General features: G+C 43.2%; 1 protein-coding gene across 1 annotated transcript in view; it reads right to left on the minus strand.

The window, feature by feature from the left end:
* The window catches only part of LOC102753839 (thrombospondin type-1 domain-containing protein 4), a gene marked incomplete at its 3' end in the record, with an annotated part of 484,283 nt that extends 473,338 nt beyond the window's left edge, over nucleotides 1-10,945 (minus strand). The window contains exons 1-2 of the mRNA XM_006776097.1: nucleotides 10,926-10,945; nucleotides 10,034-10,481 (exon numbers count right to left, since the gene is read on the minus strand). Of these exons, the coding sequence (XP_006776160.1) occupies nucleotides 10,034-10,481; nucleotides 10,926-10,945 (468 nt within the window). The remainder of the gene's footprint in view (nucleotides 1-10,033; nucleotides 10,482-10,925) is intronic.
* Between the last annotated feature and the right edge of the window lie 2,333 nt (nucleotides 10,946-13,278).

The following is a 13,278-nucleotide window of genomic DNA, read 5'->3' on the forward strand; positions in this document are numbered from 1 at the left end:
GGCTGGCCAACAGCCTTGGCTGGCAGAAATTTGAGGTCTGGAGACCTTTGAGGTGCTTAGTCTTGGGCAACTGCACTGGACCTGGAATCAGGGCACCTGAGTGGGAGATGGGGTGGAGAGGCTTACCTGGTGGCCGCCGCAGTCCCCGCGGCCTGTGCATAGCAGCCCGGCATTTGGCCCTGGTCGGAGCAGTGGCGAGAATAGGGGTGGCAGGAGGCGCGAGGCCCAACCGGGGTGCTTACCCTGCCCACGTGAGCCCAGCAGCACCAGCAGGCAGGGCATGGTGCCCTGTGAGGAGCTGGGGTTACATAGCAGACCAAAGGGGAAGCAAGCTGGGAGTGAGGCCTTGGGCCAGCCGGATCCCTGAGCGACGTGGGCGGGGCTGGAATGCACGGTGCGCTCTCATTGGCCAACAGGATCTCATGCGGGGTGGGCGGGGCCAGAGTTGGAAACCCTGGTGGAGTGGGCTGGGCTGCAGACCAGTGCCTTTTAGGCCTTGGCCTGGGAATTCTGCAGACAACCAGTGTACTGGCTACCAGCGCATCAGAGGTCAGCCCTGCTTCGAGAGAGAGGACGTGGCGGAAAGTGGCAAGGCCACAGGAGGGATGGGAAATGTTGCGTCCATCTTTGGGAAACACAGCTGCCATGGTCTTCAGTAACTATGGACAGATAATCTTTGGTCTCCCTTCTACAGAAGAGGAAGCTGAGACTCAAAGAAGGGAGCTTTCTGCAACACCTCACCCACTTCTCATACCTGAGTCTGTGCAGCATTGTTTTCGTTGAAAGTAGAGGTCACCAGCCCAAACAGAGGGAAGGAGCCTCTGCCCCACTTCTGCCGTCAAAATATTGTGCAAGTGCATCCAATCGGCAGAAACGAATTCATATCCAGAAACCTACCTGCGAAGGAGTTTGGACAGTTGTATAGTTTAATGCAACATTTTTAAACAAAAAACAATGTGCAGCCAGCGTCTTATTTTATTCCAAATGCAACTGATAGACCATCAGAACCATCTGCAGATGTTTTGAAATACATGCAAATATTCTTAAAGGGGATGTGTATATCTGGTGCTGCTGATTTATAAAGGAGGCATTAGACCATCGGCCCTGGGGCCAATCGGGGCCGGCCAGGGGCAGGTTGGCTCTGGGAGTGCACTGACCTCCTGGCTGGCCAGGGTGAGGGACCCCACCTGTGCATGAATTCGTGCACCAGGCCTCTAGTATACATATTTGAAACCTATATAATTTTATTAACTGATGTTACCCCAATAAATTAAATAAAAATTAAAAAAAAAGAGTTGGGTCAAGGCTTTGGATTTTAAAAAACTAAGGTCTCCTTAGATTTCAAACACTTCTTTTCCCCGTTCAAGTTCATAATGTTCTCCTAGAGCAGCAATTTTCAACTGGTGTGCTGTGGCAGGCACACTGGTGTGCTACAATAATTTTTAAAACGTGCAATTCCTGACTCTTTAGGCAGGGGCACTGACCTCTTTTTCCTTAGATTGTCAAATAAAAAAAAATGGCAACAGCCAACACAACAACAGATGTCTGGTGTAAATTATTCGAGATTATATCTATTTTTTTTGCCAGGTCAGCAAAAACTCTATTTTTTGATGTGTCCCAAAATTTTAGTAATTAGTCTGTGTGCCATGAGATGAAAAATGCTGTAAATCGAGGTCCTAGAGAAAGGTGTTTCCCTCTCATCCAATGCATACATCACAGACCCAACGGATGCTAAAATCTAGGCCTATCCTGGGAGTGCTTGCTTATTTCTCCCTCGTTAGAATATTAACATCTCTATGCCTGTGAGAAGTTCTAGAAGAGAACAGCTTTTTTCTAACTAACCAGGAAGTATATGGCAAGATGCAAACTTTTTAAAACATTCAAAACTCCTACTTTCCCAAGGAGCATAAATTTCCTAGTGGCTACTTCAGGGATCACATGAGTAAGATTGATTTCCTTCTCTCTGCTGTCTGCTAGGGCAGGATGTGAAATGCCTTCAAAGGTAAACAATGACTGTGCTCCTGCCGTATGCCAGGTGTTGTGGATTAAGGATACAGAGAAGAACCCCTCATAACTGTCTCCTGCAAGGATTTCACAGGTCAAAGTGAGAAAAATACATCAACCAAAATACTGGGTGTGTAAAAGTAGGTTTACAGTTGTTCATATGGAAAAAGATACACAGGTTATGATTATTACAATAGCTTTACTAACTCAAAATAATGTCATTCATAACTATAAACCTATTTTTGCACAGCCCTAAGTAGTAATTCAATGAGAAAAATTTAATTTATTATTTGGACACTAAATTTCTAACCTTGCAAAACAAGGAGTTAACTGATCTTTCCTCATGTTAATAAATTAAGGAAATAAAAATTGTCAGTATACTATATATAATTTAAAATATAACTGAAAATTGAAATGTGGCTAGCAGAGATCAGCAGAGTGGGAGGACAGGGGTGAGTGAGGAGTTGGCAGAGTGAGGAGTTGACAGAGAAAATTTGAAGTTGATATATCAAGAAGCAGCGGTATTAGTGTGCTATTTAGAGTTATGGAAAGAATGACCAGAAAAAAATAAGCATTAAATATAGCTAACTGTGATTGTATCTTGGAAGAGGGACTAGGATATACCTCTCTACCACTGTTATTATTTTTTATTTTAAAGCAAGAGAGAGAGGGAGAGAGAGAGAGAGAGAGAGAGAGAGAGAGAGATCAATCAGTTGCCTCCTGCTCGTGCCCCAATCAGGGATCCACAACCTGGGTATGTGCCTTGACCAGGATTTGAACCCACCACCTTTTAGTGTATGGGACAATGCTCCAGCCAACTGAGCCACATCAGCCAGGGCAACCACTGTTCCATTTCTTACTATTTGTACATTTTATAATCATGAAAAGTGACAATTGTGAACAATTCATATACTAGTATAGGTGTGAGTGATTCATACATTCATAGTTCATACATATAAAATATTTGTGACTATTTCCATTTAATATTTATATACTTAATAAGTACACTTAATATTTATATATTCATATAAAGTTCACATAGGTATATGCAAGGCCACTGACAGAATATGAAGAAGTCAACTGGAAAACTTTCCGTGGAAAATTCCAAGCAGTGTAGAAGATGGAAAGCAGAATGTTCTGAAAAGCTCTGACACTAGCACAGATTTCCCAAATAAGAAGGTTTGGAGACAAGCTCACGATAAGAGAAAGTTCAAGGTCCTGTCCATCCAATAACTGGCCCACAGTAACTGGCAACTTTTACACCTTACAGAATTGCATTAAATTATTGCCTGGCCCACCTGCTAAGTTTCTTCTTAAAACTGCAGTCAGGAAGTTGTCAATTTCTCTTCCATTCAGTGTCAAACTAAAAATGGGGCAAAATTAGAATCTGCCTGAACAGAGCATGCTTAACTACACTGGAGATTTGTCCAGCATCTTCCCTTGATTTCACATACTGCGAGGCAGAAACAACTCCACACGAATAAATCCAGTGTCAGAATCCAGGCCCACTCCTCCCCTACCCACGCCCCCCTCCAAGGAAATTTACTGAAGAGACACCCATACCAGAGCTCATCACACTCTAATCCCTGCCTTGCACTTACAGCCTCCCTTATGCAGGAGCTGGAGCGCCAGTCCCTCTCCAGGAGAAAGAAGTGGTCCAGAGAAGGCAGCAAGAGACACCACCTCCAGCAGTGTCCAGGTCTGCTCATGTATTTAGCAAATAATAATACAAAACCCAGAAACAGAATTTTACTTTAATTGTATCCCCTCAGGCACCAGAATAACTGCAGTTTGGTTTTCTTATTCCCCAGTTTCACCCTTTAAATGCGCTAGTTCTTTCGTTCCCAAGTCTTGGCCATGAGTTTCCGTGAAAAAGAAACAACTATTTACTCGAGTCCTTGAGTATTTGCTATTTTTTGCCACAGCTGAGGAAATGCAGGGCTGTGCGTGTTAGCCCTTCCCTGCTGAAGACACACTTGCAGGTGAACACCGCTCACTGGGCAAACTTCTGACTCACTGGATGGACAGGACCTCTAACTTTCTCTTATCGTGAGCTTGTCTCCAACCTGCTTATTTCCTCTCATAACATTAATTGTACTCTGCCTAAACTCCTTTGGCAACAAAGCACCTTAAAAATTTACACTCTAGCCCTGGCCAGTTTGGCTCGTGGATAGAGTGTCGGCCTGCGGATCTTGGCCATGAGTTTCCGTGAAAAAGAAACAACTATTTACTCGAGTCCTTGAGTATTTGCTATTTTTTGCCACAGCTGAGGAAATGCAGGGCTGTGCGTGTTAGCCCTTCCCTGCTGAAGACACACTTGCAGGTGAACACCGCTCACTGGGCAAACTTCTGACTCACTGACAGGTTTCCCCCACACTCACTCTTGTTCCTTGGCCATGATGGGAGTATAAAGGGATTCTAGATCCCTGTCACTCCCTCTTCCTAGAAAACTCTCCCCTCACCTGGATAGCCTGCTTCTCTGTTAGATTAGTATGATTTTTCACAATATTGCCCTTTCACTACTTCCCTCTTTGAATAGGAAGATATGCATAATTGGGGAATTCCTGTCATCTCTTCATGTTGGACATGGGAGAGGATAGGTCATTGGTGCTAAGATGCTGGAGCACTGGGGTCCACAAGGAGAGTGTGCAAGTAAGACTGAACACAGCAGGACTGAGCCTGCTCTCCTTAAGAAGGGCCTGCTTGCAAGGTTGGTCCATGGCTGGCGTCTGGAAACTTGGAAGTAGACGGGTTTCCACAACTCCCTAAGTGATAAGAGCGACTCACTATGCCCAAACCATAGTTTATGCTAAACATAGGCTTTTCTTTTGGACTCTGGAATTTTGTATGTGGCAGGCAGAGAGTGCCTTCATGACCAGCCCCCAATAAAAACTTTGGGCAGGGAGTCTCTGATGAGCTTCCCTGGTAGACAACCCTCCACAGACGTTGTCATAACTCAATGCTGGGGAATTCAGTGTGTCCTGTGAGACTCCACTGGGACAGGACTCTTGGAAGCTGGTGCCTGATTTCCTCTAGACTTGGCCCCATGTACTATTCTCTCTGTAGATTTTTCTCTATATCCTTTCATTGTAATAAATCATAGCTGTGCATATGACTGTAGACTACATGCCGAGTCCTGTGAGTCCTCCTGGCAAATCATCAAACCTAGGTGTGGTTTTGGGGACCCCTAACAGAGAGTTTTAAAGTGTTTACAGGGTATAAAACTTCCAATCAAGATGGTCATGAAGGTGAATACAGTACTCAAATCCTCTCACCACATCAAAATTACAGCTAAACTACAAAACAACCATCATTTAGAACCTCCTGAAATCTAGCTAAACAGAAGTCCTACAACTAGGAATACAAAGAAGAAGCCACATCAAGACTGGTAAGAGGCGCAAAAAGGCAGAATGGGCTAGTCCTACACCTACAAGTGGCATTTTAAGATCAGGAGGGATATCTTAGCTATGGAGGTCCCCCCTGAGGAGAAACGAGTCCAAGCCACACCAGGCCGCCAAGCCTAGAGTTCCATTGCTAGGACTTGGAGTCCCTATAACTTCTAGCTGTGAAAACCAGTGGCTGAGTGAAACAGAGGACAGCTGGAGTCCCAGGCATTCCTCTTAAAGGGCCCACACATGGACTTACTCAGACTCACTTGATCTAAGCTCCAGCACTGGGGCAGCAGCTTAAAAAGTACCAGGGACATGTGTGGAGGAAATGAATTATCTGGCATCAGGGAGAGAGCTGGGGGACAGCTTTCTGCCAGACAAAAGTGATGGCAGAGGCCATTGTTCTTTTTCTTAGACTGACCCCCAACCACAGAGCCAGCATGTGGGCACCATACTGAATCTTCATCAACATGGCTCACATTGTTCGTCTTGCTCTAGTGATTCCCTGAGACCCCAGCACCACACAACTTGCAGGCCCACCCAAGCTGTTTCCAGTGGCTTTTTCATACAAATGGCCTCTCTTGTCTCGTGCTTTGGACTTCCTTAAAATCTCTCAAATAAGCAACAGCTGGCCTCTTCATACACCATACCTTCTGCTAAGGGCCTCAGGCCCAGTACTAGCAGCAGCAGGCCTTCACAACTTAGCCTCTCCTGGGCACCTCCAAGTACAGCACAAGAAGCAGCCATCTGCAGATCATTCTGTATCTTGTGCTGAGTGGCCCCAGCCAGGGCACAGGCAGCTCACCTTGTACCTTCTGGAATGCCCCAGAGCCAGTGCACCTGGTGGACAGCCTCAGACCACCTCAGATTTCAACCTTACCACTTCCACTAATGGCACACTCAAAGGGTAGACTTGGTGAGCAACAAAGCCACATTGAAGCAAGTCCTAATACATATGATTGACTCCTGCACAGCAGCTCCTACACTGCAGTTGCAGCTAGTCCTCACAGCTGAATGGCCTGGGAGGGGGGAGGGGTGTGTCAACAGCAATCAAGGCTCAACTAGAATAGGACAGTGCAAATAGCCCACACAGGGGCACACCTTGAGTACCTAGCTTGTGTGACTGGAGAAGCTGTGTGACTGAACCCTACAGGACCCTACTATACAAGATCACTCTATCAAATCTGGGAGAATTAGCAGCTCTATCTAATACATAGAAACAAACATAGGGGAGTAGCCAAAATTCAGAGACAAAGAAACATGTCCCAAATGAAAGAGCAGGAGAAATCTCCAGAAAAAGAACTAAATAAAACAGAGGCAAAAAAAACTACAAGATACAAGTTTAAAATAATGGTTATAATTATGCTTACGTAACTCAGTGAGTACTTCAAGGAACTGTAATGAGAACTTCAACAGCATGATAAAGTACAAAGAAAACATTAAAAAGACCACTCAGAAATGAAGGATACACTAACTGAAATGAAGAATAATTTACAGGGAATCAATAGTAAAGTAGATGAAGGTGAGAATCAAATCAGCAATTTGGAATAGAAGAAGCAAAAAACACCAAATCAGAACAGCAAAAGAAAAAGGAACCCAAAACAATGATGTAAGGAGCCTCTGGGACAACTTCAGGGGACCAACATTCACATCATGGGAGCACCAGAAGGAGAAGGGAGAGAGCAAAAAATTGAAAACCTACTTGAAAAAATAATGACAGAAAATTTCCCTAACCTGGTGAAGGAAATAAACATACAAGTACAGGAAGCGCAGAGTACCAAACAAGATGAACCCAAGATGAATCCACACCAAGACACATTATAATTAAAATGCAAAAGGTTAAAGACAAAGAGAGAATCTGAAAAGCAGCAAGAGAAAAACGGTCAGCTACACACAAGGAAGCTCCCATAAGACTGTCAGCTTATTTCTCAATAGGAACTTTGCAGGCCAGAAAGGAGTGGCAATAAATATCCAAAGTGATGAAAAGCAAGGACATACAACCAAGATCAATTACTCTAGCCCGTGAAACTATCATTTATAATCAAAGGACATATAAAGGCCTTCCAAGACAAGGAAAAGGTAAAGAAGCTCATCACCACCAAGCCAATATTAAACAAAATGTTAAAGAGTCTTCTTTAAGAAGAAGAGAAGAAAAGATAAAAAATATGAACAATAAAATTGAAAAAAATACATGTTTATTAATAATTGAACCTAAAAACAAAATAAACAAGCAGAACAGAAATAGACTCATAGATACAGAGAGCATTTTGATGGTTGTCAAATGGGAGAGGGGTTGGAAGAATGGGTGAAAAAGGTGAAGGTATTAAGAAGTACAAATTGGATAGTTACAAAATAGTCACGGGGATGCAAAGTACACCGGCCACAATGGGTTCTTAAACTGGACCGGAGGGCCGGAACAAAAGCATGGATGGAGTGTGTGAACTAATATAAATTCAAAGTAAACATCATTACATAAAAGGGTACGGTCTTTTTTTTCAATAGTTTTATTCATTTCAAACGGGCCGAATCCGGCCCGCGGGCTGTAGTTTGCCCACGGCTGGTCTAATCACTGGGGTTTACACCTGAAACTGATATAATATTGTTTGTCAACTGTAATTGAGAAATAGGAATTATTTTAAAAATAATTTTTAAAAATGAAAGTGTTCATAAAGTATGGTCCAAGTCACAAGAAGCCATGGGCTTATAAAAAGAAGATATACAGTAACAGAACTGCTAAGGAATGCTTACTCAATAAGAGTAAATAGGATGTGGCTTGGGGTGATAGGGTGCACTGGGGAGGACACTGCGCAAAATGTTACAGCAGAGAAGGCAATTAAACCTGAATGATCCTTTGCCAATATTTTATTATTATGTCTACTACAGCTTTGTCCTGGGTTTGAAACATTGTTTTGCCTATTTCCAAAATATACTGAATTCACAAGAATTTTTGAAGATTCATTGCAATTCAATCTCCTCAGTAGTGGAGTTACCTCAGAACCTAGAGAAACCATGTTTGATACATGGGCTAGACAGCCCTGCTATTGGAAGCATAGGTCTGGCAAGAAGTGCACCGTCTAAAGAAATGTAGGTTAGATGAAAAAATGCTTAGAAGATATCAGGTCCACATATATGCAAAATACCCTCTCCCTTTTCCATTATCTTTGATTTACTTGGTCTTCAAAATTGAGAAACAGACTAGTCAATGGGAGAATGAGTTCTCCACTGGAAATGAATTCATTTCATCTTAAAAGAATTGCAATGAATGAACAGGGACAATGTCTAATCACTGGCACTAACATTTCTTTTTGATTTATGGTCCTCACAAATTTGTTACAAGACGAGCAATGATGCTCAATTAAGACTTACTGGTTGACTGATTAGTAATGGCTTTCGAAAAATTACTGCTTTACAAAAATTAATAATTCCTGAAGTCTGTCAGTTGAAGAACAAGCTAAAAAGCAATCCAGGAATTCAAAGAAATTATTAAAATCACAAATTAAGTCATTTCTATGGACTCCATGGCAGGAAATATATTTTTAATGAGGAAATTGAAGCTAATATATAACAGGTGTCCTGTTACCCAGTAACAGAGTATTAAAGCAGATTAAATTATTAATAAAAAATATAGCAACTTGGAAATTTAACCTTTACACATTCTCCATTCCTTTCTCTTTTATATATACTTTTTAAACTGATATTTTTTTAAACACATTTGGTCATATTGTGTAATTTCCATTTATAATTTCCTTTGCTATTCATTAGTTGTGAAATCTTCAATTACTCACTATCAGACTTTCTCAAGATCTGTATCTAAAGTGTGTGTATGCCTGGAAGAGCAGGGAGTCTCCAAGGAAACTGACTGGGTGATACTGAGGCTAGTCAAATGCCTAAATTCCCACTTATTTGGTGCCACCACTGGCTGCCCTAAATTAGCCAAACTGCACTTGACCCACAGATCCCTGAGAAAGAAATTGTTGACATAAAGCCACTGAGAATTTGGAAGTTGTTTGATATGAAGCAATAGGTTGTCAATAAGTGATTCAAGAAGTTATTTGGGGGAGAATAAATGGAGGGAAATGAGAGGGAAGGAAGCTTTAAAAACTGAAAACCACAGCCTAGCACGCAGGGGAACTTGGTTGTGAAAAAAGGAGGACTTTGTGTGGTACTACCACTTCCTCCTCCTTTGGTCTCGGCACCTTTCACTGGGTTTCTAAAAGCGCTATGTTGGGACAGAGCACCTCGAAGTTCACAACTTCCATGGTCCGTAGGAGCCACTGTGAGGAGGACCCAGGGAGGAATTTGCCATTTCCAGTGGAAAACAAGTGGCGGTTACTCGTTATGATGATTATATACTTTGGATCAGGATGTGCCACACCTATCTTTCTAGTAACACCAACAACTTAAGAAATAAGGGTGTTTTAGTTACTCCATGAAATAGGTAATTACTTAATAGATTTCTCTTATTCCCAAAGCAATGTTTTCCCTTTATTTTTTTCTTCCTTTCTGCACTCCTCCCTCCAAAAATAATTCCAAAAACATGGCCTAGAAAACTATGTCTTGCTGCCTTCCACATCTTCACTGCCACCCAACAGGAAGGGAAGCCAGCAGCCACCCCAGGCCCAGAAGAGGCATGTACTCACGTTGGTGTTGCACAGCTTGTATTGGCGATAGGCCCCAATGCAGGAGATTGCTGCAGACCGGGCTGGCTGGGCGAAGCTCAGGGCTGTGCTGTGGGCCCCCATGCCATGGCTGCTGCTTGTTTCTGGGCTGTGCAAGGAACTTGAAGCTACAGGGAAGCCCTGGTCATGGGTCAAAGGCAGCTGGTAGATGGAAGCCTCTGAGGCCTGCAGTCCAGAATGAGGGCCACTGTCACCCTGGTACAGAGGGCTACGGTGGGGGGCCCGGCCACGTGGAGGGCTATAGCCATAGCTAGGACCCGATGCCTCTTGGGACCTGGAATGCCGGGACGAGGACCTCTGCCTCCGAAGCCTCTGTGGTGAGTGTGTGGAGTCTGTCTGCAGTGGTAAAATGTATGGGGCTTTCCCATAGCCATACTTGCCAGGGCCGATGGGACCTCGGGTCCTGCTCCTACAGAGACACAAGAAAAGAGATGAACAGTCATGGGAATGGTCACGTTCTCCCAGAAGTTCTGGTCCATGGTAGAGGGACTTGGTAGAGAGGTTTAGGAGAGAGCCCGTGGTGGGACAGGGAGGCAGAGGGTGCATTCCAGGAGGAGGGAATGTTCTGGGGGCTGGAACAGGCTCTGCAGCATCTGGAAGAAAGAATGAAGGTGGGTGATGTAAACAGTTGAAAATGAGTTTAGGATGGTGAGCTGTGGTCTGTACATGACTTATGTCAGGGAGTTTGGGTATTTTTATAGGTTGAAAGGAGCCACTGAAGGTTTTTTGAGAAGTATAAAGATATAATTGTAATTTCAGCTCTAGTAACTTCCTGTCCATTTTTTTCTGATAGTGGTTTGTGGGTTTTTTCTCACTCAACTATGCCTGATATTTCAGACCCTGTTTCCATTACCATTCATGTCCAAATAGCATTTCTAGATAAGTAGTATTTAGCCAAGCAGCCAAATTCTAATGTAGTCCTAGGCCTGACTTGCACTGTCAGACTTACTCCCTTAAGAAACCGGAGGAGGTTGAGCAACTGGCTACACATCACTCTTGAGGCAACCCATGCTGAACAATGGTCATCTACACACTGGTATGGATTTATTGAGACCTGCTGCCTTGTAAGACCTTATGAAAGTCATGTAAAAAGTAGTGTGCTGGGAAATGTTTGACAACTGGCATTCCAGGGCATAAAAGTTCTGATCTGTAGAATTTTTTCACTTCCATGGTGTAAATACTCCCAGCATGGCCAACTTCAAGCTGTCATTGTGAAGACACAATCAGCTCCAGTGAGGAGAGGAAAACCAGGTCCAGCACAACAATGCATGTAAAGTGACTATAAAAGAGCTGTTTGCATAATATAGGAATGGTAATGAAATACAGGAATGAATCAAGCCTAGTTCCCCAAGACCCCAACCTTACAACTAAAAGCAAGTGGAACATAATGCAGAGCAAGATAAAGGTTTTGGAGGCATTGCAAAAATGGTGCACTCAGAACTGTGAGGCAAGAGGAAGCACTTTCTCCTGTTAATATGTTGTTGTTGTTTTTATCTGAGAGAGAGAGGGAGGGAGGAGGAGAGAGAGAGAGAGAGAGAGAGAGAGAGACAGAGAGAGAGAGAAAGAGAGAGAGAGAGAAACATCTATCAGTTGTCTCCAATATGTCAGAGACTGACCTGTAACCTGGGCATGTGCTCTGACCAGGAATCAAACTGGCAGCCTTTTGGTACATGGGACTACACTCAACCAACTGAGCCACACCGGCCAGAGCAAGAGAAAGAACTTTTGACTGGAGAGATCTGGAAAAGTTTCAGCCACTAGTCTGAGACTTGGGAAGCACAGGTTCCAATATTCTGTGGAATGACTTAATTAAGTCTGTCATATAACTCTTACTTATTTGTAAAATGAATGAACTGGATTAAATTACTGCGAAGGTCGTTCCAGCTCTAAAGTCATATGCTTCCACAATAATTCTACTTTTACATAAAATTGGAAATGTGCCCAAGGGTTTCTACAAGATGGCTCCATTAAAATAAGCACATTAAGTAGCAATCAAGGTGAAACATTAATTTCTGTCCTCATGAGGAAATATCTTCACTGAATATACTAGTAACCACTGAATATAAAATTTAACAGACCACAACCATCAGTTATTAACATCATCGCTAATTGCACCTTCATTCTTAGCTGATACGGTTTTGAATTAAACTATGCTACAGTGCTTATTTTGCCTTTAGGCATTTCTCAATTAATCTTGGCAACACTTGGGATTCTGTTAATGATGGGAGATCCAGCATGCTGCTTTAAGAGATGCAGTTAAGAAGTTAGTCTTAAAAATATGTATAACTTGAATGTAATTTGCCTTTTTCTTTCTTGTGGCAGGCCAGGTAAAATGAATGACATCATGCAAAGACAAAGGAAAGAATTTCTCTCTGTGTGCGTGTGTCTTTTTTTAAAAGATCTGAAAGCCTACCAAAAATTCTAGCCTCGAAGTAAATACTGGGTGGAAACACCCAGCTGAAGGCGACTGAAGGTGACAGAAGTGGAGCAGAGCTTCTCAAACATGGATGTGCCCAGGAAGCACCAAGGGATTTTGTTAAGAGACAGGGTCTGGTTCAGGAGGTCTGTGGCAGGGCCTGAGGTTCTCCATCTCCAACAAGCTCCCAGGTGCTGCTGGTGCTGTTGGTCCACAGACCCACCGCTTTGAGAAACAAAGTCATAGGATGGAATTGAAATTCCAAATCGAAAGGTGAAAATTCAACAGCAAAATTTATCATGTTTGATGAATAAGTGTAAGTATAAAGTTTTACAAAAACCCTCTGAGTTTGTGACATATGTCAAAAGACCTAGGCCAGACCGCACTACGGCCGCTCACCTAGTGAGGGCTGATGAAGCAAGACTGACTGGACCTCTGTCCTGGGAGCAGAGCAGCCACAGTAGCTGCTGTTGGCTGAGGACTTGTACAAGCATCTTTTCAAAGGCTGCCCATCACTCCTGAGGGTAACGTGTACATGTGCAAATGTATATTTTTCTTTCACACTGCCTTGTGGAAGGCTCTGCCTAAGCAGGAGAACCATTCAAAACCCACAAATAGTAACACCATCAGAAAGATGATCATTTGTAAATAAATGACCAGCTAATTCTGAGAACCAGACTAATGAGAATGAGCAGCCAATCAGGGTGTGATTATGAGAGATGTGATTTCTGAATACTTGACTCGGCGGCATGTTCATCCCCACTTGGCCAGGAGGACATGTGTTTTCCCT

This window comes from Myotis davidii, unplaced genomic scaffold (assembly GCF_000327345.1).
Source record: "Myotis davidii unplaced genomic scaffold, ASM32734v1 scaffold1069, whole genome shotgun sequence".
NCBI lineage: Eukaryota > Metazoa > Chordata > Mammalia > Chiroptera > Vespertilionidae > Myotis > Myotis davidii.